General features: G+C 37.3%; 1 protein-coding gene and 1 long non-coding RNA gene across 3 annotated transcripts; one reads left to right on the top strand and one right to left on the bottom strand.

The window, feature by feature from the left end:
- The first annotated feature begins 6,957 nt into the window (after positions 1–6,957).
- LOC113041700 (uncharacterized) lies at positions 6,958–14,364 on the top strand. Of its 2 annotated transcripts, XR_003275430.1 has the most exons (4): positions 6,958–7,113; positions 8,074–10,523; positions 11,236–11,307; positions 13,388–14,364. It is a non-coding gene; the product is annotated as an uncharacterized LOC113041700 (long non-coding RNA). The 2 variants fall into 2 exon arrangements; XR_003275429.1 differs by lacking the exon at positions 13,388–14,364 and having other exon boundaries at positions 11,236–11,693.
- On the bottom strand, positions 13,024–16,118 carry LOC113041697 (macrophage mannose receptor 1-like). The gene is made up of 4 exons (XM_026200366.1): positions 15,790–16,118; positions 15,364–15,699; positions 13,810–14,161; positions 13,024–13,679 (listed from the first exon to the last, which is right to left on the bottom strand). The coding sequence occupies exons 1-4, from the start codon at positions 15,824–15,826 to the stop codon at positions 13,289–13,291; spliced, it is 1,116 nt and encodes a 371-aa protein (XP_026056151.1). The 5' UTR covers positions 15,827–16,118; the 3' UTR covers positions 13,024–13,288.
- Between the last annotated feature and the right edge of the window lie 11,072 nt (positions 16,119–27,190).

Genomic DNA, 27,190 nt, shown 5'->3' with positions numbered 1-27,190 from the left:
TGGCCTTTATTATGTTTTTTCTTTCTTTCTTTTTCTTTTTTCTTCCCCCTATTTATGGATGTTCATAAAATAGGATCCTTAAATTATAAACGGGGCAAGGGACAGAAGTAAATGGCCTTTATTAAAAGTGTGTTTAAATTTGAAAGAAACTCAAGTAGACACACATAGTAATGAAGAAAATGAAACTGATTTTGGGATGTGGTGGGAGGGAGATCATGTTTTGAGTCATGGCACCAACCTTAGTGCAGGGGTGGCAATATTATTGTTAAAATTTTGTCTAAGAATGAAGTAGTGAAAGGGCGCATACTTGCTCTAAGAGTAGAAATAAAAAAATAGTTTTTGTGTTAATAAATGTTTATGCTCCCACAACGGGTAGAGAGAGAATAGCTTTTTTTCTTAAACTTAAAGATGTAGTTTCCTCTTTTATAAATGAAGATTTTTTAGTAATTGGAGGAGATTGGAATTGTACTTTAGATTTTACTTGTGATAGAAATGGAGAAGAACCTCATTTTTTATCAGCAGTATCTTTGAGAGAGATTACCACACAATTTGGACTTATTGATATTTGGAGAGAGAAAAATAAAACAATAAAACAATATACATGGATTAAAGTGACAGAAAATAGGATCAGTGCAGCACGGTTAGATTCTACTTTCTTCTGTCATTTGTTATGTGAAGTAACGAAAAAAAAATACAAATGGTGTGAAAATTTAACTTCATGTCGTTTTTTTTTTTTTTTTTTTTTGGAAACACTTTTTCCTTAAAATATATTTTTTGTTGTTGTTGTTGTGTAACAGTGGCTTGAGCTATTTACGGGGAAACCGAAATTAGTCACGCATTATAAATAAAGAAAATAAATATTTTATTTTCTTGACAAGTTTTGCTTGTCTGGCGCCCGAACAATTTAAATTAAATTTACATTTATTAAATAAAATTATTTTTGGGGCAGCCACCGTTACAAAATCTATAAACTGAAGGAATTGCCAAAATGTTGTCAAAGGGCCGTCCTTTCTCTTCTTCCAAATGTAACCCACCAAATCAGAGGGGGCGAATAACTGGCCACAAACTGTAGGCTTCATCGCTTATGCAAGCAGTTTAATTACAAGTCACATAAACACAAACTTTCACATAAAGTAATACATATCTAAAGCACTGAGACAAACCTCATTCAATCAATCCGTTATTTTAGTTTTATATTTAGTGGGTGAAAATAAACTGAATCTTTCCATTCACCACAAGAACCTGGAAGAGCCTGTCCTGAATGACCATATACAGTATATTTAATATGATGCTGCTGAATTGCATTATTTTGAATGGAAAAATATAGGCTTGATTTATAAGTAAATATGTGAGAGAATAAATACCAAAGTTGTTTTCGGCATATTTTGTATGATTAAAGAGAGTGTGTTTAGGCTATTTTAAAATAAAGCCTAATTATTATTATTATTATTATTATTATTATTATTATTATTATTATTATTATATATAAAAATATTATTCACAAATAGGTCAAATTATTTACATTTTTATTGTTCTAGTCTTCTGATTTTTCTTTCTTTCTTTATTTCCTTTAAATAATACAAAAATTAATTTTGTCCCCTCCCCTATTCTGTTAGTAAATTCCTGATAAAGTAATTATTCAATTTTCTATTAGTACTTGCAACATCATGTCTCCTCATTCACATTTTCTTTAAACAGACATTTCAATTTAGATGGTAAAGCGTCAAACACTATACAATATTCTTTAGGGATTATTGGAATATTGTACCTCTGAAAAAATTATGTGATATACAGGTGCCCATTTTCATTAAATAACTGTTTAACAAATATAATACTATTGTCTACCCATAAAAAAAAAGTATGTATTTATTTGGAGAGAAATTGTTCTTATATAAGCGTCGATGAGAGTAGCACCTGCTTGTGAAAATGACTTCATCTAACTGGACTCTTACTTATTACAAAGTTGCATTGAAACAGAAAAGCAACACCACCAAAGATTAGATTAGGAATTAAATACCAAATTTTATTTTGCATTGAAAGTAATTCTTGATCCATCCAATCTTTAAAATTGCATTTGATGTTCTGAAGTCAAGCATCCATCACCAACCGAAATAGTTAAGGTACCTTTTTTAATGTAATGAGACATTTCTCCGAATGAAATTTTAAAGACTCCTACTTTAATGTGAAAATAGCAGGAAAGAGATAAACATTCAGTTTGTGATAAAATAATTATACCGTTCATTAACAGGTCTGTTATTAACCACAAATTAAATCTATTTTAAATTCTTGAATCACAGGTTAAAATTAAGATGTCCCCTTTTCTTTTCATCATTACATATTTTGATTCCTAAATAGGTAACATTATTCTTTGCAGGGATGCCATTAATATCAAGAAGTTTGTGACTTTTCAGAGGGAACAACTCACATTTGTTTAAATTATAATTGTAAATGTTAACCCTGAAACCAATGAAAAGTCATTCAAGCAATCACATTTTAAATTTCTAATGAATCTCTTACAAATATTCTTCTATCATCTGCTAATTGACAGCATTCTATTTCTCTTTCTAAAATACTGATTCTGTGAAAAGTATATTTGTTCATGTAAAGAGTCATTGTCTGGTTTACAAATAAGAATAAAAAGGAATGATTTGATAATGAAAAGAATGAATGAAAAATTATAATGATAAATGATGAATCGAACTTTTGATGGGAATCATTGACTTCTGTCACTGGGTGACTAATCCGGGCGGAACTGTAGTGTGGGAAATATTTCCGCCCGGACCAATTTAAGTGAAACATAAGTTCTTTTCCGGTTGGCCCAAGGCGGGGAAATTATCCAAAATACATGTCAGGTGTGGGAAGAGGACGTGTTGGATACCAATTGGAGGATCGGGAAGGATGCAGTGATATAAAAGGGGCTGGTTTATGAACAGGAGGAGGTTTTTGTTCTGCTGTTGTTTCACGGGATACGGAAGTGGCTGGTGTGGCGTGGATGTTGTGATTTACGGGCTGCAACGGAGAATCCAAGGAAAATGGATATTGGAAGTGCGGAGGAAGTTAAGTGATCGACCTTTTGTATGTTGTGTTTACCTCTTATTGTGGATTGAGTTGAAGGAGCGATCCTACGTTTGGAAGGCCCCTGAGTGAAGGAGATCATTGAATTCGTGTTGGGAGAGGACAACACTGTGCACTGGTGGGTGAAGACTTTACGAACATTTCTTGTATATTGTGGAGAGTGAATGACGGATGTGGAGGGAGACTAACCGCCTTTAAGAAAGGATTCCGACTGCATATCTCTCCGTAGCAGTGGAAAATCCCCCCCCCCCCCTCTTGTGTTGATCTGATAATCCTCAGTGCTTGTGTGTTTACTCAGTGTTGATAGTAGTGCCTTGCGTGGGAGATCGCTGGGAAAGACGGAGAGACTCCGGTGTACGATATATCTGCCTGCTGTGGTCTGCCCTCCTGCCTTTGTCCATCCGACCCGCCCTGTCAGGACTCTGAGCCCGAAACGGGAATACACCACCGATCTTCTTTCACTGAGTGTGTGGAGTGTGGTGAGTGCTGCTATATTGAAGTGTACACACGAGAAGAATTGTAGTGCCTTTGTGGTGTGTGGTGTTTGTCCGTGGTTGTGTCCCTGGTCGTAGGAAGAGGCCTGACGGAGAGGAGTAGTGTATTGGTGGCAACCACAGTCTTTACCTTAAGTAAGCTGGAGCTCGGACGTGTTGGAGGCGCCTCTGGAGGAGGTTGGATGTCGTTGCCCACGCAGCAATCCCTGTAAGCTTTTAAATCAAAGCCTTATCCTTTTTTTATCCATGTGACGTTGTGTCCTTGGCCCTGTCGGCAACCACCGGCCTTGTGCGTGTCGTCTGTGCTGTTTATTTGACGAGGGAAGCGAAGGACAACAGCCGATCCTCCCCCGTGTGCCCCCTTGTCAAGCTGGGCGGGAAGCCCAGTATTGTTTGCAGTTTCACCTGTAAGGCCCACCAGCCGTCAGTCATCGACTAAACCCGTATCTGCTTGGAATACAGACCTCTGAATATCTTCAGTGGTGAGTAGCGCATTAACAGCCCAGCCCTGTGAATATCCACCTGTGTATCGAACACTGTACTTCCCTGAGAGCTAGAACCCCTGCACGCTAACAGCTCAGCCCTGTGAATACCCACCTGTGTATGGAACACTGTACTTACATTGAGAGCTAGAACCCCTGCACGCTAACAGCTCAGCCCTGTGAATACTTACCTGTGTATTGAACACTGTACTTACCTGAGAGCTAGAACCCCTGCACGCTAACAGCCCAGCCCTGTGAATACCCACCTGTGTATGGAACACTGTACTTACATTGAGAGCTAGAACCCCTGCACGCTAACAGCTCAGCCCTGTGAATACTTACCTGTGTATCGAACACTGTACTTACATTGAGAGCTAGAACCCCTGCACGCTAACAGCCCAGCCCTGTGAATACCCACCTGTGTATGGAACACTGTACTTACATTGAGAGCTAGAACCCCTGCACACTAACAGCTCAGCCCTGTGAATACTTACCTGTGTATGGAACACTGTACTTACATTGGGAGCTAGAACCCCTGCACGCTAACAGCTCAGCCCTGTGAATACTTACCTGTGTATCGAACACTGTACTTACCTGAGAGCTAGAACCCCTGCACGCTAACAGCCCAGCCCTGTGAATACCCACCTGTGTATCGAACACTGTATTTACCTGAGAGCTAGAACCCCTGCACGCTAACAGCCCAGCCCTGTGAATACCCACCTGTGTATCGAACACTGTATTTACCTGAGAGCTAGAACCTCTGCACATTAACAGCCCAGCCCTGTGAATACTTACCTGTGTATTGAACACTGTACTTACCTGAGAGCTAGAACCCCTGCACGCTAACAGCTTAGCCCTGTGAATATTCACCTGTGTATTGAACTCTGTATTTACCTGATAGCTAGAATCCCTGCACGTCAACTGCCTAGCTCTTGCTTTAAACTTACCTGGAGTGGAGTCGGCGGGAAATTAAGGGCTGAAGTGGAGTGTTGTCGAGGAAGGGCTGAAGAGGAGTGTTCTTGAGACTGGAATCCGTATTTGTGGATAAAGAATAGTTCGAGTCATCATTAGTTTTAAAGTTTCCTTACCCCTTTCCCCAAACTTTTAAACAAATAAAATTGTTACATTTTAATCTTGGTTGTCCGTCCATTCATTGGGGTGTTGTGGGACCTCCTCGAGGTGGAAGTTAGAGGGAGGAGCGAGACCCGTTGAATTGGTGGTCCGCTCCGGCCTGTGACACTTCCATAGTGGAAAAAAATAAAATAAATGCTATTGAAGTCAATGATGCCCACCAACAGAGGAAAGAAACTCTTACAGTTTTGGTACAAGAGGAGGGAGAGTAAATGTTTACGTGTATGTGTGTGTGTGTATATATATATATATATATATATAAATTGTTTTCTATTATTTTAGCTTGAGATTTTAGATCTCATAGTTACCAGAGAATGGGTCTCCACTTTCTGTCTGTATGATGACATCAAGCCAAAGTTTCTCTCCCACAGTGTCCGTATGTCCCTCTGGCTTCTTTCCCTCTCTTCACTCCTGCTACAGGCTTCCAGCACCTCATCTGTTTCTCCTCTATCCACCTCTCCACTGTAGCTGAAGTCCAGCACAGCCTTCAGTCCTGCAGGAGTCACCCATCCTCCATCCAGCTCCACTTCAATAGTAAATAGAATTTAATTTTTGTTTGTTTTATTTATTTTTTTTTAAATTTCTTCCAAAGCCAAGTACACTCCACACTCCAGATCAGTAGGTGGTGGAAATGCCCCATCAGAGCCGGCCCTAGACCTTTGGGGGCCCTAAGAAAAATTGGTTGGAGGCCCCTTTGACCGTTTTAAGTAAGGCCTACAGAAATTAATGACTACCTTGTAACTATACTGTACATATTATATCTATTTTTTTTGTCTATTAAATTATGTTTTAATTATTCTATGTATGCTGTATGTTAATTATCTTTTTTACGCTGCTGGCCCTGAGTAAGTATTTCGTTCTTATGTGGCAACATGTACAGAATGACAATAAAAGACCTTGAGTTCTTGAGCTGAGTTCCATGTTTGATGTCTAACAGGAAAATGATGATACCACTGAGCTGCAACGAACACACACTGATGAACTTGCTGAATAAAAAGACTGATAAAGTGATTTTCACTGACCATAAAATAAACATTTTTAATTGACACCAGAGTTTAAGAGGCACAAACAACAGCCTTTATATAGAATTTAAATGAAATAGAGCAAATAGAACTGAATACTGTGTTGTGAACCAGGAAAAGTATTATGTTATTGGCATTTATTATGGCTTGGTTGAATCCCAATGTAGAATGCGGTTTGTTATTTCTTAATAACAGACCGCTGCGAAGTAGAACACACCATTGCCATAAACAGAGCGTTGCTATGGACGCGGAGCGGACTGTTTTCTTTAACATGGAGTCACAGTGTGTAGCGCTGCGCTGCTCAAATGCGCATTTAAAAGTTCATGGCACAAAGCGAAGAAATGTCGAGCGCACAAATCCTAATGTATATCTGTCCAACAGTTTATTGATCATTTGTTTCTTCACAGTTTTAAATTCCAGTTATTGTGTGTTTGATGCCTTTTCATAGTCCTTGTGGTGATGTCCGTCATCTATCACTACACACGGTAGCGAGTCGTTTAAAAACAGCAACAAACATAAAATACAAATACACAAAATAAAGTCATCTTATGCAAATCCACAGCCTTTTATCTACAGATCAAGCATTATAATGTGAATATATCATATATTGAAGAGAGTTTTACCATGCACGAGGCGCGCGCGCTGTTTGAATAACCTTAACGTTACTGAATGGAGAATGATTGACGAGGAAAAACGAGTTTCCGTAAACTTTAATTATGTAAATAGTCTTCTGTCCCTCACATTAAGCTATGGAATGGCTTCAGATGACTTCGTGAAATTATAATCAGACGGACCCTCTCAGATCCAAGTCACCCAAAATGACGAAAAAAAAGCGGGAGGCGCCGAAAAGCGCGCTGTAAGTGTTTGCATCCCAATATAAGACTTTTAGACTGCAGATTATCTATACAGGTTAGAGCTGTAATCGGGCCTTAAAAATTAGGCCCGACAGGACCCGAGCCCGACAGGTTTCGGCCCGAGCCCGACAGGTACATTTTGATTGACAGCTTTTTTAAAGCCCGAACCCGTTTACAGCCCGACATTATTCAAATGTGCGCACACACACAGCTCTTTTGCCTTTTGCCAACAATGAGTAATTTATTCATGTTTTAACATAATTTACTCATAACTAACGTAGACTAGACCACTTGGAAGTTGGAATAAAGAAATAAAATAAGTCCTGTGTCACATCGTAACATCTCAGCATTCTAGACATAGGCTCATTTAACCTATAAATAGACCAACGCACCAATAAAAACGAGTCATTTAAAAAAACAATTAAATACATTTTAAATTAAGATGGGTATTTGGCAATAACGAAATTAAGATAAAGACTCCGCCGGATTTGCTTTATTTAATAAAAGAATAATGCCAACATTAGCGTAAACACTCTGTCAACATTATGTATTTAAGACTCAATGAATATTTAGTTATCATTTGAAAAACCTTTACTCACAGAGATTAGGCTAGGTCTACATGTTTTTGTGGAGGAAAATGATTGAATCCACTGTAGATGTCTTCAGCGCGCTCCTGCGCTCACTGATGGCGCGTCATTATTCACTCATTTTTCTCATTATAAGCATGGTCAAAACTTTTCCACACCTCAGAGTTTGCTTTAGTTGCTGGTGCAACCAAAACGTAATCACCAGAGGCAAGCCTCCGTTACACCTGCTCAGCATTCATTTTCGCATCTTTCTCGCGCTAATCGAAACACATCACATGACCGCTCGTTTACCTCGCAAACCGGAGCGCAAGCAAGAGCCCGGCCCGAGCCCGCGTAAGATGATAGAAATTAAGCCCGAACCCGACCGAACCCGTCGGATCCCGACGGGTCCCGTCGGGTTCGGGCAAAGGTCTTCAGCTCTAATACAGGTATCGGAAAATTAAGCCTACAGTTTTACATACCTTTATCTTCTTGCTTCTTCTCTTCTTCCAGCCTTTTCTTTTGTCGTTTTTCATGGCCAGAAAGATATTTTCGTTTCTTGTCTAAATAAAGAACTAAATAAAAAACAATTGTGCTTATCATGATGCCTGATAAAGAGCCCGGTAGGCCCATTTCTTTTTATTTATTTATTTTATGTTACTTTTGTTGTATGATTTTTTTCACCCACTATATAGCAGTGACTCAAGGGGGTCCTCTGCTGGCCACGGGGCCCTTTGCAATTGCAAGGGTCGCTTAGTGGCTTGGCCGGCTCTGTGCCCCATTTATGTTGGTCTGCCAAACCGCCATTAAACACTAGAAGAAGAAGAAGCAGCACAAGCTGTGTGTGTGTGGAGGCTGCATCGTGAGGATTCTGTTCTCAACCCAGACAGCTTTGGTGTTTGCTGGAGTTATTTTGGTTGATTCCTCTATAGTGTTATTGTGTTAACACCTTTGTGCTAACTGGAGCCTGTGACAAGGAATCTGGTTTGTTTTGAGACTTATCTTGTTTGTCTGTATTTGTTATCTGTTAAACTTGTATTGTTAATTTAAGTGGGAAGGTTAGTAGAGAGGTGGGTGCCATTTTGTTTATGTTTTTCCTGTTTATGCTAGTAAGGGAGTTGGCTTATTCTTATTGTATTTTTGTTTCTTGTCTTTGTTAGTCTGGTTAGTTTCTCCCTAATAGTTAGAGGGATTTTTGTTTGTTATGTTGGCCTTGCCCCCTCTCGAAGTCTTGACATCCTCCCATACCTGTAAAATAAAGAATTTGTTTTTGATATGACACACACATCACCTTTTCTTATTCTGTTATGTGGTCCTATAGCCCTAGATTAACTGGGAACGTAACAATGTAGAAATTATGTGTTTGTCAAACACATCCAAAGAGTTTTCTACTCGTGTAAAAAAAAAGCACTTGTGTGCATAAATTATCTAAAGAAACATTGCTGTCATTACGTTATTTAATTTTTTTTTAAGACAATAGACAGTGTGCCTTGCTTTAGTGACACACAATGTGTAATCTTTTAAACATGTTTAAAATGGTAGGTGTAATTATTTTACTGAGTTTAAGTCAAATGTATATTTGTTCATTGAAAGTACACATACTATCTACAGGTTAGATTATTAAATGAAAAAAACATTTCTTACGTAACTGTTTTGGAGATTCCCAATTTTGAGATGGGGTCACCTAGTCACAATATTTCCAATCGTGTCTCACTGGGTAACTGTGATAATGAATCAGGTAAATTAAAGATTGATTTGGATGATTTACTTGTTGAAGGCCTCCAGAAAGACTGGAGCAAGAAAGTTAAACGACAAAAGAAGAAAGACAAGCGTCGAGAGAAACAGAAGAGGAGATCAACCGACGGACCAGCAGAAAATCGTTTCTAAGATAAGAAGAATAATTCGACTGGTGCGAAGGCATGAATAAGAAGATAATAAAAATGATGAGAGAAATCATTAACTGTATTGAGTTGGTTAATGTTGATTTGGAGTTACAGTCTCTGGCAAATGGAATCGAGGCCTTGAGATTGCAAACCTCTGTTGCAAGACCAGAAAACCCTTAAAAGGTAACAATGAGATGTATGATTTGTTAGACATCAACTCTAAAGGGCAGTAATAAGAAATGTATGATGTTAACATTTGCTCAACAGTTGAGACTGTCACGTACGCCAGTTGAGACTGTCACGTATGCTTGCTTTTTGCTAAGATAACAATGAGTGTGCAAGGAAATGCATCTTGCAATCTGGATTGCAGGATGGACTTTCTTTCTAAAAATTGTATTGTAATGTGTTTAATCTGATTAACACAGGAAGGAGGATGCTGTGCAGTTTAGCAATAGTCACTTACTTAGCCTACGCCTTAAGATTTTGTAACAGCTTAAAGAAAAGATTAATTTGCTTTAATGGAAAGAAGATAGAGCAGCAATTACTTAATGTATGTGTGCAGAAGAGGGGTTGCCAAAAAAGGAAATGTTAACTTCCTGTATCCATAGCAACCTGACTGTTAGTGTGTGCGTGCAAGCGGATGTGTTAATGTGTTTTACCAAAAGGAGGCATCCGGAAGAAATGATGTATTGTTGTTGGGACTATATAATGTTATGGTTTGGACACATCCCCTGCCGCATCTCGGGGTGAAGACTTACGCTTTTACTTTTGTTTTTTACTTGTTAATATTTTGCTTATGAGTTAGTGTTTAAAATAAAGCGAAGCCATGTACAATGGTGATGCGTAAAAACCTTTAAACAAGTCTCTGAGTAATTTATTACGAGTAAAGTTATTATTCTAGTTTGTTCCTGATTCTGTATTGCCAAGCTCTGCAGAGGCAAAGACTCAACTGAGCTGATCTGGTTCTGGTGGGAAGAAGTGCAGAATTCTCCATTGCCACAGAGAAGACATCAAAGGTGAGAACAATGGTTTAAATTGCCTTTGCTGGTTTGAAATTTGGATGTTTGGAGAGAACATCTGCATATTTCTTTAGTCAGATAAAATTAACACAACATAACACAAAGTAAAAACAACAAATACGATTTTGATCATAATTAAAATTTAGTTTACTCAGTATTACTGTGTGTGTGTGTGGTTCAGGTATACCCCATGTTATGGGGAACAATGATGACAGTATCCAAAATCCTTGGGGATTGTTTTTGTCCTTGTGAGGAAACAAGTTTATAAATTATACAGAATGAAGTGTTTTTGAAAATCTTAAAATGAATGAAATTTTCTGTAAGGGGTAGATTTAAGTGTATGGTGATGCAAAATACAATTTGTACAGTATAAAAAAACCATTACGTCTACGGGATGTCCCATAGAACATGGAAAACCAATGTGTGTGTGTGTTTAAAGTTGGTTTTAAAATTAACGTGAGATTTCAACTCCTTTTACACATCACATATTATGGATAGTAACTCTTAATTCTTAACATTAATGAATGCCTGTTTGATTTTATTAGTTTCAGATAACATTAAATTATTTATCTCTTCATTGGCTTGGTTAGATGCGGAGTTAAATAACTGTTGGTGTCTAGGTCTCAACATATACCATGTAGATCAAACAAACATTGATCATGTCAAGGTGTCAATACAGTCACTTTTACTCAGCCATTTTTTTTTCCAGGAAGAACCCAAACACCTCCTGACTGGAAGGTACAGGCCAGAAAGGAACTCCAAAGAAACCCCCACAGCTCTGGTAACAGATACAACCATCATATATCCAGTAATAAACACAACACAAGTCAAATCTGAGACATGTTTGATCTTTTGATTTACACACACCTCTGCCATGTCAGTCAAGTGGGACAGCACCCAATGACATGGCAACCGCTTTGACAGACAGGCCATATAGTCATAAATCAATCCAAACTGACCATTTACACTTTTGACATAGGACTACCTGTCAGTCAACGCTGACTGTACGTACATAAATCAAGCCATGAATCATCAAGATTGGAGATAAATTGTATGATAGGACTATAAATCAAAAAAAATTAGCATATAATGAAAAGGTTCTCTAAACGAGCTATTAACCTAATCATCTGAATCAACTAATTAACTCTAAACACCTGCAGAAGATTACTGAGGCTTTTAAAAACTCCCAGCCTGGTTCATTACTTAAAACCGCAATCATGGGTAAGACTGCCGCCCTGACTGCTGTCCAGAAGGCCATCACTGACACCCTCAAGCGAGAGGGTAAGACACAGAAAGAAATTTCTGAACGAATAGGCTGTTCCCAGAGTGCTGTATCAAGGCACCTCAGTGGGAAGTCTGTGGGAAGGAAAAAGTGTGGCAAAAAAACGCTGCACAACGAGAAGAGGTGACCGGACCGTGAGGAAGATTGTGGAGAAGGACCTATTCCAGATCTTGGGGGAACTGCGGAAGCAGTGGACTGAGTCTGGAGTAGAAACATCCAGAGCCACCGTACACAGGCGTGTGCAAGAAAAGGGCTACAGAGAAGCAGCACTGGACTGTTGCTCAGTGGTCCAAAGTACTTTTTTCGGATGAAAGCAAATTTTGCATGTCATACGGAAATCAAGGTGCCAGAGTCTGGAGGAAGACTGGGGAGAAGGAAATACCAAAATGCCTGAAGTCCAGTGTCAAGTACCCACAGTCAGTGATGGTCTGGGGTGCCATGTCAGCTGCTGGTGTTGGTCCACTGTGTTTTATCAAGGGCAGGGTCAATGCAGCTAGCTATCAGGAGATTTTGGAGCACTTCATGCTTCCATCTGCTGAAAAGCTTTATGGAGATGAAGATTTCGTTTTTCAGCATGACCTGGCACCTGCTCACAGTGCCAAAACCACTGGTAAATGGTTTACTGACCATGGTATTACTGTGCTCAATTGGCCTGCCAACTCTCCTGACCTGAACCCCATGGAGAATCTGTGGGATATTGTAAAGAGAAAGTTGAGAGACGCAAGACCCAACACTCTGGATGAGCTTAAGGCCGCTATCGAAGCATCCTGGGCCTCCATAACACCTCAGTAGTGCCACAGGCTGATTGCCTCCATGCCACGCCGCACTGAAGCAGTCATTTCTGCAAAAGGATTCCCGACCAAGTATTGAGTTCATAACTGAACATAATTATTTGAACACACTAAAAACACTTTTCTTTTCTTGTTTGGATGAAATATGCTATTTTTTTTAGAATTTTGGGTTTTCATGAGCTGTATGCCAAAATCATCAGTATTAAAACAATAAAAGACCTGAAATATTTCAGTTGGTGTGCAATGAATCTAAAATATGAAATTTAAATTTTTATCATTACATTATGGAAAATAATGAACTTTATCACAATATGCTAATTATTTTAGAAGGACCCGTATAGTCACAGTACCAGTTTTACAAAGGGAGGGTTTTGGATTTTGTCAAGTCTAGCTAATTTTTGGGTATACATTTTTATTTTCCCCAAAATATGGTAACAAACACAAAGATGCTGAAACATTTGGAAATGTATAACATACATTAACAGTTTATTGAAGATTATATATGAACTACATAAACATCTGAAGGAAACATTTCTGCCTTTTTAACCCTCAAGTGTGACTGTCTGCGGAACTGAAATTAATACATGTAAAATGATTACTTTATAAAGTGATGACTGAAAATGAAGTTAAAGGAAGTGAACACACAAGCACTTGTTTCCTCACATGAAGGTCTGTGTATCCTTTCACTCTTAATATCTGCTGCAGATGAAGTTGAGTTTGTCAGTTTCAGGACGGCTGATCCAGCGCTGATCTCCTCCAGACTGAACTGCTCCTTTTCTCTTCTCAAGTTTACAGTTTTCTGGTTCGGTTCCGTTCCCTGGAGCCCAGTTCTGATAGCACACGGTCTCTCCGCTCACCCAGTACCAGATGTTCATGATGCAGTAGTTGTGTAAACCCAACCACAGCTCCGCAGTAGACGCCAGGTGTACCACGTTCATCACACGACGCTGAATCTCTTGTGAATGAACCGAGACCAGATCCACATGATTCTGTCTGCAGTATCTCAGAGCTTCAGACCACGTCAGATTCTCTCTGATCACAATCAGTTTATCTGGAAACCAAACAGAGCACAAGCAGAAACTAGAGAGAGACTGATCAAAAACAACATCAGAACAAACACTGTGGATGAATTTGTCATGTCAGACATGTAGCGGGAACTTTAAGAGATCTGGAGGAGATGATGGGTTGAGTGTGTTTTGTGAGGATCTACTCACCTTCATGACACACAAAAGGATATCGATTGTTACAATACTCATCATTCCATCGTCCCTGAGCGCTCTTTTCAACATGTGTACAGTTTTCATCACCTCCAGCATTATTAGGTTCACCAGTGTTCCAGTAACTGAAAGAGTAGTTACTCTGATCTGACCACTGCCATGAGTCTCTGAACAGACCGATCCAGACATCTGATCCAGATGAGTTATTATCACTAATGATCTTCTTAATCTTCTCATTCTCATCCTGGTTTCTCACACTGACCAGATCAGTGTGATTCTGTCTGCAGTAACTCTGAGCGTTTCTCCAATTCATCTTCTGATTGACAAAGATGAGTCCTGTGTTCTCTTTAATAAAGACAAATGGAAAAAGATTCATGAATCAGTTTGTTCATTATTCTTTCGCTGCTTTCTGGTTTGGATGTGAACAGGAGCATCAGTGGAAACATCAGAAACACGTCACTCAAAGACTTGAGCTGCTTCTTCAGCTGGTGATTTACTGAATATGAACTATATTTTCAGGATTATATTAAAGATCTAACATGAAGTAACACTGAGGAACATTGTGATGATTTTAAATCTCTCTCTACTGATCCATTATGAACACTTGACTCAGACACAAAGAGCCGATGAGAGAAACATCAAACAGAGGAAGATGTTACACTGCAGCTAAATATGCTCGTTAACATTCATTTGGACTGTAGATTAGTAATTTATAGATTAATAGCTAATAAATTAATTGTTTTAATGAAGTGTCATGAACTGGACTTGAGTTCATGTACAAGTAAAATAAAGATGTTACAGGTTTGTACTGAGAAACTGAAGACTGAAATAACAAACTTTATCAACTCTAGTCACTGCTGTATATATTTCTTATAAACATTATGATTATTGTCAGAAGATTATTGGGTGACACTTTAGAATAAGTTTCCATTAGTTAATGTTAGTTAACTACTTTAGTTAACATGAACTAAGCAAGAACAATCCTTCTACAGAATTTATTAATCTTAGTTAATATTAATTTCAACATTTACTAATGCATTATTCAAATCAAAAGTTGTGTTTGTTAACATGAGTTAATGCACTGTGAATTAACATGAACTAACAATAAATAACTGTATTTTCATAACAAAGATGAATAAATACAGTAAAAAATGTAGGTTTTTTTATTTTTAATTTGTTCATGTTTATTAATACATTAACATAAACTAATGGAACCTTATTCTAAAGTGTTACCGATTATTGTTATGATTATTAATAATTAGACCCATATCATTATCTCTTTCTCAGATTTATTTAGCTCTAATCTCTTTAACTGCAGGTTATCATTGTGACAAATTACCCCATAGTGTGAAATCTTTTCATTTCTGGAAAATATTGTGTCTGTACAGAAATTGTTTTAACAATGAAAGTGAATAATATACAGTCACCTCTATATTCATAATCAAATTAAAATAGTGGTTAGTATTGCATAAAAATGTGATATTTGCACATCTATAAAAAAATGGTTGTTGAATTGCCATAAATTAATTTTAAATAGCTGCACTCACTGTTGCTGCAGATGAATTGGTAGTTATTACTACATCCCAAATCATTCCATTGTCCATTTCTCATCACAGCGCACTCATCTCTGCCATCAGGTTGTTTATATCCCCAGTTCAGATAGAGCGCAGGTTCACCTGAAGACCAATGCCATTTTCTCTCCAGTCCAATCCAGAAACGTACATCAATCACACTCTTCATCAGCTCGTTCATGTCGTTCATGTTGTCAGCGGTGGCCAGATCTGTGTAATTCTCTCTGCAGTATCTCTGAGCTTCAGTCCAGGTCTTCTTCTCATTTATAAAGTGATACTGACGCTGAACACATTCAGATACGGAGCAGAGAGCTGTGAAAGAGAGACGCTGCTTTAATGCTTTTCAGAACAGCATCAAACCTGATGAAACTAGAAACCATAAATAAAACCACAAACACTCACCAACGAGAAGAAGAATGAAATATAGAGTTTGCTCCATTTCTGAGGGCGAAGAAATACAGATAAATGAACAACTCACTAATTCCTTTTAGTTTTAATCATTATTTCAGTTATAATTAAAAATCCATCATAACAGGAACATAAATGCATCATACACAATCGTTAAGACAATATTAACATCTCAAAGTCTGATGTAAAGAATGAAGATGTGAGTTGTTCTTACTTTAGAGGTCGTGTGTATCTGTTCTGAGTCTGATGTTTCTGTCTGCAGCTTCACACTCTTTGATGATTATATCTGCTTCATGTGTTTATTACTCTAAAACAAAAGCCCTTTTCATTATTCTTCCTCATTCACATGTATTTCCTTCTGTCACTGTTGATGTTTGTGTTGGACTTTGTTACTGTAATTCTGTGGAAGTGTGTTCATTTGAATGTGGTGGAGACGGAGAATCTGTGTGTTCTGGAATGAAGTGTATTTCCAGCAGCTTCACAGGAACAACCTCAACATTTACATTTCTGTTTTCCATTTTCTTTCAGTTTTGATAATGTCAGAGACAACAACATGTTTCTGCTTCCCAAACTAAACAATACTTTCACAAAATGTGAACATGTTCTGTATCTGTTGTTTCATGAACACTATCACACAGAGAAATGAAAACATGCAAATAAGACAACAGCAACAACACACTCAACTCTTTAATTATGGAGATCATAGCCTCAGAGAACATCCACATAATTTCATTACGCACTGTTGCTCTCTTCATATAATGTCAACTTATATAACAGTAAATTTCATTCAGTGGAGTTACATATCATGCTTGCATTTGATTTAAATGCTACTTTAACCTCTTTCTCGCATTTACCTTATTCTCTTTAATGTTTTTCTCATATATATATATATATATCTTTTTTTTTTTTTCACTGATCTACATGCATATTACTAGACATGAGGCGAAAAGGTTCATTTTTTAATTCTAAAGTTCATGTTCACATTCACCATTTTTACTCTGGAACAGCAGCAGAAGCTACATAATATAGCACAAAAAATCTGCATACAGCGTAAATGTATTTACATACGAGGTACAAGAGCAGGAAACTAAACTAAAAATTGAAAATGTATGAAACATTGTATTCTGATGCAGTTGTATTTTCATCAGTCAATCAGTGTTGACATGATGCCATTTTCCTGCAGCTCTATTCAGTGTCTTGTCCAGCTCTACTTGCCTCATGAATATTAAAGGTCACGTTTTTCGTGTTTTTTGAAGCTTTGATTGTGTTTAAAGTGTGAAATATAACATGTGTTCATGTTTCGCGTGTAAAAAAACACACACTTTTTCACACAATTCACCTATCTTTATACCTCTGTTTTCACTGTCATAAAAATGGCCTGATGACTTCCTTGTTCTATGAAGTCCCTCCTTCAGAAATACGTAACGAGCTGTGATTGTGCCAGCGGTTCCTGTGTTGTGATTCGACACCAGCTTATTTGTTAACATCTAGTTAACAAAGCTAAACACCGTTGCCCTTTGTGTAATAAGTTACAGAAACTGTAAATGTGGAATGTAACTGGAATGTAACACACCAACTTAAATAATAAAATACACTTACCGGTTGTGATCCATAAACAACACATTCTCCAGACAAAGAGGGAACTGCTGCATCTTTCAAGAATAATCTTTGTGCAAATCTGGATTTAAACTGATTGAGATTGAAGAAGCTCGCTGTCCTCAGCAAAATGTGCTGTAAATAGTTTTACATGTGGATTATAATTTTCGGGAACCGAGTTAAACATAAATTATAACCATTAATCTTCAAGTACAACATCCCTGGGAAGGCCAAACAAAGATGATTGGACTCTTGGATGAAAATAACAGTGTTTCGATGGCATGGCGACAAACACAAACGCAGCTCTTCCTCTTCTCTGTGCGAGCGCAACAAGACCACGCCCCCTGTTTGTGTATTCATGTGGGCGTAGGTTAGTCAAAAAACTGTTTTAGTGACGTCATTACTGCAGGAACTAGAGGGATGTAGTCCAAACGGGTCGTTCGATGTAGGCGAATTCTTTACAATAAAATATCTCACTTGCCATTGAACTTTGAGCTTTACAATTTAAAGATATTATTTATACTCTAACAACAACATTACACACTAACTAAAGTTTAAAACATGGGATCATGAAGAACAGAACCTTTAATAGTAAGCCTAAATAGAGACTGTGTCTGTTCCCCAAACTAGAAAATACAAAAAAATGTCCAAACCAAGTTAAGATTAACAATTTAATTGAGGTTCAACAAATAAAAAACAGATGCAATATGGATAAACAAATGATAAAGCTTGGCTTATTGAATATCAGATCCCTTTCTACGAAAACACTTTTTGTAAATAATATGATAACTGATCATAATATAGATGTGCTCTGTTTGACAGAAACCTGGCTAAAACCTGATGATTAAATTCTTTTAAATGAGTCCACCCCCGAAGGTTACTGTTATAAACACGAGCCGCGTCTAAAAGGCAAAGGGGGAGGACTTGCTTCAATTTATAACAACGTTTTCAGGTTTTCTCAGAGGGCAGGCTTCAAGTATAACTCATTTGAAGTAATGGTGCTTCATATAACATTATCCAGAGAAACAAATGTTAATGATAAATCCCCTGTTATGTTTGTACTGGCTACTGTATACAGGCCACCAGGGCACCATACAGACTTTATTAAAGAGTTTGGTGATTTTACATCCGAGTTAGTTCTAGCTGCAGATAAAGTTTTAATAGTTGGTGATTTTAAAATCCATGTCGATAATGAAAAAGATGCATTGGGATCAGCGTTTATAGACATTCTGAACTATTGGTGTTAGACAACACGTTTCAGGACCTACTCATTGTCGAAATCATACTCTAGATTTAATACTGTCACATGGAATTGATGTTGATAGTGTTGAAATTATTCAGCCAAGTCTCAGATCATTATTTAGTTCTGTGCAAACTTCATATAGCCAAAATTGTAAATTGTACTTCTTGTAACAAGTATGGAAGAACCATCACTTCTACCACAAAAGACTGCTTTTTAAGTTATCTTCCTGATGTATCCAAATTCCTTAGCATATCCAAAACTTCAGAACAACTTGATGATGTAACAGAAACTATGGACTCTCTCTCTTCTAGCACTTAAAGTTAAAGTTATTCCTTTACGCTTAAGGAAGGTTAAGGAAAACAGTTTGACACCCTGGTATAATAAGTATACTCGCACACTAAAAAGAGCAGCCCGAAATATGGGGCGCAGCTGGAGGAAAACAAAACTAGAGGTATTTCGTATTGCTTGGCAGGAAAGTAACGTATCCTACAGAAAAGCATTAAAAACTGCTAGAACTGATTATTTTTATTCTCTTTTAGAAGAAAACAAACATAACCCAAAGGATTTATTCAATACAGTGGCTAAATTAATGAAAGATAAAGCCTCAACAAGTGTTGACATTTCCCAACACCACAGCAGTAATGACTTTCTGAACTACTTTACTTCTAAAATTGATACTATTAGAGATAAAATTGCAACCATTCAGCCGTCAGCTACAGTATCACATCAGACAGTGCACTATAGACCCCCTGAGGAACAGTTCCACTCATTCTCTACTATAGGAGAGGACGAATTGTATAAACTTGTTAAATAATCTAAACCAACAACATGTATGTTAGACCCTATACCATCTAAGCTCTTAAAAGGTTGCTTACAGAAGTCACAGATCCTCTTCTGACTATTATTAATTCCTCATTGTCATTAGGATATGTCCCCAAAACCTTCAAGCCTCTCATCAAAAAACCACAACTTGACCCTGAAGAACTAGTTAATTATAGACCAATCTCAAATCTCCCTTTTCTGTCCAAGATACTAGAAAATGTGGAATCCTCACAATTATATTCCTTCTTAGAGAAAAATGGTATATGTGAGGATTTCCAGTCAGGATTTAGAACGTATCATAGTACTGAGACTGCTCTCCTTAGAGTTACAAATGATCTGCTCTTAAGAATGACCACAACATTCTTTTGCATAGACTTGAACACTTTGTTGGCATCAATGGAAGTGCATTTACATGGTTTAAATCGTACTTATACGTATGACCGCCATCAGTTCGTAGCATTGAATGAAGATGTATCATATCGATCACAAGTACAGTATGGAGTACCTCAAGGCTCAGTACTAGGGCCGCTACTCTTCACGCTTTATATGTTACCCTTGGGAGATATCATCAGGAATCATGGTGTTAGCTTTCACTGTTATGCTGATGATACTCAGCTCTATATTTCTTCGCGGCCCAGTGAAACACACCAATTTGAAAAACTAATGGAATGCACAGTCGATATAAAAAATTGGATGACGAGTAATTTCTTACTGCTAAATTCAGAAAAAACTGAGGTGTTAATTATAGGACCTAAAAACTCTGCTTGTAAGAACCTAGAACACTGTCTAAGACTTGATGGTTGCTCTGTCAATTCTTTGTCATCAGTTAGGAACCTAGGTGTGCTATTTGATCGCAATATTTCCTTAGAAAGCCACGTTTCTAGCATTTGTAAAACTGCATTTTTCCATAAAAAAAATATCTCTAAATTTCGGCCTATGCTCTCAATGTCAAATGCAGAAATGTTAATCCATGCATTTATGACCTAAATGTTAGATTATTGTAATGCTTTATTGGGTGGTTGTTCTGCACGCTTAGTGAACAAACTACAGCTAGTCCAAAATGCAGCAGCAAGAGTTCTTACTAGAACCAGGAAGTACTGCACTGGCTCCCTATCAAACATCGTATAGATTTTAAAATATTGCTTATTACTTATAAAGCCCTGAATGGTTTTGCACCTCAGTATTTGAATTAGCTCCTTTTACATTATAATCCTCTACGTACGCTACGTTCTCAAAACTCAGGCAATTTGATAATACCTAGAATATCAAAATCAACTGCGGGCGGCAAATCCTTTTCCTATTTGGCGCCTAAACTCTGGAATAACCTACCTAACATTGTTCGGGAGGCAGATACATTCTTGCAGTTGAAATCTAGATTAAAGACCCATATCTTTAACCTGGCTTACACATAACATACTAATATGCTTTTAATATCCAAATCCGTAAGGATTTTTAGGCTGCATTAATTAGGTAAACCGGAACCGGAAACACTTCCCATAACACTCTATGTACTTGCTACATCATTACAAAGAATTGCATCTACGCTAATATTAGTCTGTTTCTCTCTTGTTCCGAGGTCACCGTAGCCACCAGATCCAGTCTGTGTCCAGATCAGAGGGTCACTGCAGTCACCCGGATCCAGTACGTATACAGACCAGATGGTGGATCAGCACCTAGAAAGGACCTCTACATCCCTGAAAGACAACGGAGACCAGGACAACTAGAGCCCCAGATACAAATCCCCTGTAAAGACCTTGTCTCAGAGGAGCACCAAGACAAGACCACAGGAAACAGATGATTCTTCTGCACAATCTGACTTTGCTGCAGCCTGGAATTGAACTACTGGTTTCGTCTAGTCAGAGGAGAACTGACCCCCAACTGAGCCTGGTTTCTCTCAAGGTTTTTTTTCTCCATTCTGTCACCGATGGAGTTTCGGTTCCTTGCCGCTGTCGCCTCTGGCTTGCTTAGCTGGGGTCACTTCATCTACAGTGATATCATTGACTTGATTGCAAATAAATGCACAGACACTATTTAACTGAATAGAGATGACATCACTGAATTCAATGATGAATTGCCTTTAACTATCATTTTGCATTATTGACACACTGTTTTCCTAATGAATGTTGTTCAGTTGCTTTCACACAATGTATTTTGTTTAAAGTGCTATATAAATAAAGGTGAATTGACTTGACTTAAATGAGGTTCATTCAGCAGGCAGTTGTTGGTAAGTTAGCACATTCTGGTATTATATTGTTCCCTCTGACAAATGTTTGTGTAAGTGAGAGAACAGTCCCAGAAAGTCATATTTGAATAAACTAATAAATGTTAAGAAAAAATAACATTTCTTTTGTCTTAGTTTGCACTCTTTTGCTCTTTAGTCTGACCGGCAGTGTAAGGTCGCAGCATTTCTCCCAATTTGTCCCAGCACTTTTTCTGTGGATCGTAACGGTGAACGGTGCACCCATGGCGTATCACGGGCTGAATCAGCCGAAGAGCCTCTCAAAACACACAGCTAGCTGTCTGTCAAGGGTGAGAGCTGCGGTCGGGGCAGAACGGGATCGTACGACTCACACTCCAGCTGGTCTCCAAATCCTGTCCACATTGGCTGCAATCCCCAGACACCACCAATCGCTGTCATGAAACCAGCATCACGTGACCTGCCCGTCCCGCCCTCAGCGTGTTTTGAGCAGTCGTGCAGCGAGTCGTAGAGCCACACAGACTCAGACAACAGCTCAGGTGAGAGTCTCAGCCGCCTGACACAAACATCTGTCTGTTCAACACAGCCCCGGTGTGATCTGTAAATATTCAATATAATGCTGTTGAATTACACTATTTTTTTTATGAAAAATAGGCCTATAGGCGTGATTTTTAATTGAATGTGTGAGAGAATAAATGCTGGTCGTTTTCAACAGATTCTGTATGATTAAAGAGAGAGTGTTTAGGCTATTTTAAAATATAGCCTAATTAGGATTATATTCAAAATATTATTTGCAAATAGATCAAATGCGTTAATTTACAATGCATTTTAGTTGTCTAGTCTTCAGATTTGTCTCTGTTTATTTATTTCCTTTAAATAAAACAGTCCATTATCTTGGTCAAAACTTGCTTTGGTCCTCTTCTAAAGTAGAAAGGAGATATTCTATTATTTAATAATAATAATAATAATAATAATAATAATAATAATAATAATAATAATAATAATAATAATAATAATTTATATGAGCAAATCCATGATTTACAGGCTGGACCTCCAGGTGTTTTCCTCAGGTGTGTAACACTCCACTGACTCCAAACATTTTTAACATTTTAACATTTTTAAGTTGAACAATAAAGGCCACATTTGGTGTCAATGTTTGTCTATTAAAATAAAAACTTTATTTGTCATGTCATGCATCTTTTTAGGCAGCAACCATGAAGATTTCCAGTTAATGCACTCAAATTCAGAATGATTTAGATGATAGTAGGATGTATTCTGTTAGTAACTTCCTAATAAAGTAATTATTCAATTTTCTATCATTAATAATAACTAAATAATTTGCAACTTCATGTCTCCTCATTCACATTCGCTTTAATTAGACATTTTAATCTGGATGGTAAAGCATTAAACACTATACAATATTCTTTAGAGATTACTGGAATATTGTACCTTTGAAAAAATTCTATGTGATATACATGTGCTCATGTTCATTAAAAAACTGTTTAACCAATAAAATACTATTGTCTTCCAATTTTGGGGTAAAAAACAAACAAATAAAAAAAAAATATATGTTATATTTAAACAATATTTGTTCATGTAAAGAGTCATTGTCTGGGTTACAAATGAGATTTAAAAAAAAGGAGATATTGGGCATCCCTGCCTTTTGCCTCATTCTAAGAGAAATCTGGGGGTATACTTTAGTGCCATTTACAAGTCTTACCGAACTATTACACCACTTATAAGAAGTATAAATGGCCCTTTTAAAGAAATCACCAAAGCCACACAAATCCAAAGTCTCAAACATAAATTTGTGGTTAACAATGTCAAATGCTTTATAAAAATCCACAGAAATTATAAAACTTTCACCATCAATATATTCATTATAATCAATTAAATCTAGAACCAAATGAATATTATTACTAATATGTCTGCCCTTCATAATTGGCAATCATCTATAATTAGTTCTAAGCATTATTTTTATCTTTCTGCAAAAATTAATGGCAAACACTTTAACATCATTATTGAGTAATGTAGTAGGTCTCTATTGTCTATAAGGGTAGTGTTCTTATGAGCTTTTGGTGTCAGACTAATCAATCTCTGACATGATGATGGAGGTAACTCTCCACGTTCTGTAGCAAGTTACAGTTGATGGATATCATTGACTTCCACAGTGGAAAAAATAAATAAAAAATACTATGGAAGTCAATGATGCCCATCAACAGTTCGGATACTAACGTTTTTCAGAATATCTTATTTTGTGTTCAACAGAGTGAAAAAACTCTTACAGTTTTGGAGCAACACAGGGTGAGTAAATGATTACATAATTTTTATTCTGAAAGTGAACTATTCCATCAAGACAAAATAATAATAATAATAATAATAATAATTATTATTATTATTATTATTATTATTATTATTATTATTATAAGTTTGAAAATGTAAAAATACTGTAAAATTTTAATTTTACAATCTATTTAAATTTTTTAGATCTCATAGTTAGCAGAGGAAGGATCTCCACTTTCTGTCTGTATGATGACAAGCCAAAGTTTCTCTCCCACAGTGTCCGTATGTCCCTCTGGCTTCTTTCCCTCTCTTCACTCCTGCTACAGGCTTCCAGCACCTCATCTGTTTCTCCTCTATCCACCTCTCCACTGCAGCCTTCAGTCCTGCAGGAGTCACCCGTCCTCCATCCAGCTCCATTTCCTTAAGCCCCGCCTCTCCGGATAACATCCTTGCCTCTGCCTTTTGACTGACAGCGGTGAGCACCAGTCGGTGAGCCTTGTGGGAGTTGCCTAGGAGTTTTAAACTGCATTCCAGAAGCCCCTCCTCCCTGAGTCATCTCAGTGAGGTAAAGAGGGCGTCACAGTCTGAGGAAAGCACAAAGGGGCGGAGCTCCAGGTCAAAGAGAGGTTCTATAGGAGGAGGTTTTCTGAAAGTGGGAGGGGAATTGGTTGATGTGGGAGGAGTTAGAGTTTTCTCAAACATCTCTCTTTAGGCTTGATGAGAAGACTGGAGATGAACAGACATTTCTGCTAAATGAAAAATGTATGAAACGTATCAGCTGGCTTTTTGTATTTATTTATTTTTATTTCCCTCTGGTTTTGTACTAAGACATTAGAAACCTATTAAAAGTGTGAAATAATTCTGTAAATAAACAGTTATCTGAACCAGGGCCGTCGCTAGTGGGGTGAAAGGTGGTGAAGATTATAGGGGCCCACGGCTGAGGGCCGGCCCCCGGGGATCTCAACCAACTGGCTGAGGACAGCCTAAAAAGACACTTAGGACAGTTGACGGGGCACTGCTGCACATCGTCATGAAAGCTTATCATGTGCACGTGTTTTTAAGCCTTACCAATTTAAACATTCAAAAGAGTTTAAGGCATTCAAACATGATACAGAAAAACTCAACTGAGTACTTCAACGCTGTGTCCGGTGCACATGCAGAGAGCTGCATCTCACAGACAGCAACACCGAACTGAGCTCTCCATCGCATCTCCAGCACCTCAATGAACAAATACAAACTGGATTTTAAACATGCACAAAGAAAAAGATGTGAAAGAGCCCAATTCAGCACCCACACGCGGTGTTGTGTGCACATAGGGTGTATGCAGAAAGATGTGTCTCAAAGCACTTGAACACTGGATGCAATGTCTCCAAAAGTGACTGCGCTAATTTGCTAGCTGCTGTCGGTGTCCTTAATGTTAATCCAAGAAAATGAAAGAAAGAAAATCACTCACTGCTCTTGAATGAATTACTTTGTAGTTTGACAAGAATTAATCCTCAGTCAAAACAACAATTATTCAACAATTAAAGGTATATGACATTATCAAGATTAATTTGTTCATACACAGTTTACCTTGTGAGTTCTTGTCATATTTTATTACCATTTCCTAAACTACAGCAAATAAACTGTGATAATGTGAGAAAAGGTGTCTGAATACATTTTAGCTTGACTATATTTAATTTTACATTAAAGACTATGCCGTTATATCGGTTTCTGTAACTGGACACGTAGAAACATGGAAAAAAAAGTCAACATTGTGTAAATAGCAAAAACAAATAAATAGAACAACACACAAATGAAACAATTTCAAACCAATTTCATTACTGACCCCAGTATTTCTGGTAAAGAAGTACTGTAGCAAAGAGACTTTGGCTCTGAAGATGAAAAAACAGACAAAATTAAATAAATAAAAAATTGCCACCCATTGCATTTTTTGCTGCATTATTTTTCCTATTATATAACATATATTGCATTATGTGTGTTACAATAATTTCTTATAATTATTTTTGTTTCCATGCTTTGAAATGCAAACAAATGTCAGTGTAATTTATTAGTTGAGTCAAATAAATTTGTCAAGGGACTTATAATGTCTTTTTCTGAAAGTCACTTTATATATTTACAGTAGCACACACGTGGTCCAACATACTTTATCTTTTACAGAGTTAATAAGTAATTTCCATTGGCAGTAATTTGTAAAAGAAAAGAATAAACGAGGAGGTTTTATTCACTGTCATTGTTCTGTGAGCAGTCAGTCTTTATCGTGCTCATTATATCGGAGGTGACCTCTCTGAAACACAGTCTCTGGAGACACGGGCATGTTTGCACTGCTCTTGAACAGCAATAATGACTGTGCAATGCTCCCCTGACTGCAGTTTAACCTGCTCCAGCTCACCGTTACTCCTGTCGTAAATATCCAAGCTTTACGCGCTTGTCCTGGAAGCAGCGCCTGTGGAAAGAAAAGAAAATTCACATGTTATTGTACAAAAATGATGTTTTAAGTGTGTTTGTGGTTCCTCTCTTGACCCGAGATACAGTCACGTTAGATGACCGCCTGTATGTTTTTATTTGTGCCCAGATGTGTTTGTGACTGATGGACTAATAATAGATATCGCTTTGCATGTGACCTGAGAGAAATAAAGAGAAGAACGATATAAGATAACACATGTTTAATCACATGAAAAGACGTCATGTGTGAGTCATTTTCATCTTAAACTCAGGAGGAAAGAAAAAATTAATAGCCTACTAAAATTTTAATAAAGTAATTGTAGGGAAGATGGTTGTAAGATGGGCTAGATCCGATTTCTCATATAAGGAACAAGTTAAAAATCACCTGATTCACTCGGCTAATGTGAAAACTCATTTTGATTTGGAAAAGTGTATATAAAGTCATATTTTATTCTTCATTTGTTTTTTTTTGTTTTTTTTTTGTTTTTTTTTTGTTGTTTTTTTGTGATAGTAATCCATGCCTTGTAGTTAAACTCATCAAATTGAAATTATGTTTATTGTGTGTCTGTGTATTTTTCATGAAAGTTGTAAGTGTTAAGGTTTTTAGCTAGTCCATAGCTCCAATACTCTGCTTTAATTGTAACAACAATTAAATAGAGTAAGATAACATTTGTTTAATTTATTTTTTATTTTTGTTTTGTTTTTAATGTTGAATTTTCACATTGTGGAAGAGAAAAAAAACTGAGGGGTGTCTCAAATGTTCAAGTTAATCATATACCGGCCAGTTATATCTGACATTAACAAACATA

Source organism: Carassius auratus, chromosome 23, assembly GCF_003368295.1.
Source record: "Carassius auratus strain Wakin chromosome 23, ASM336829v1, whole genome shotgun sequence".
Lineage (NCBI taxonomy): Eukaryota > Metazoa > Chordata > Actinopteri > Cypriniformes > Cyprinidae > Carassius > Carassius auratus.
The sequence above is the reverse complement of the archived record's forward strand: the minus strand, read 5'-3'. Positions and strand labels throughout refer to the sequence as shown.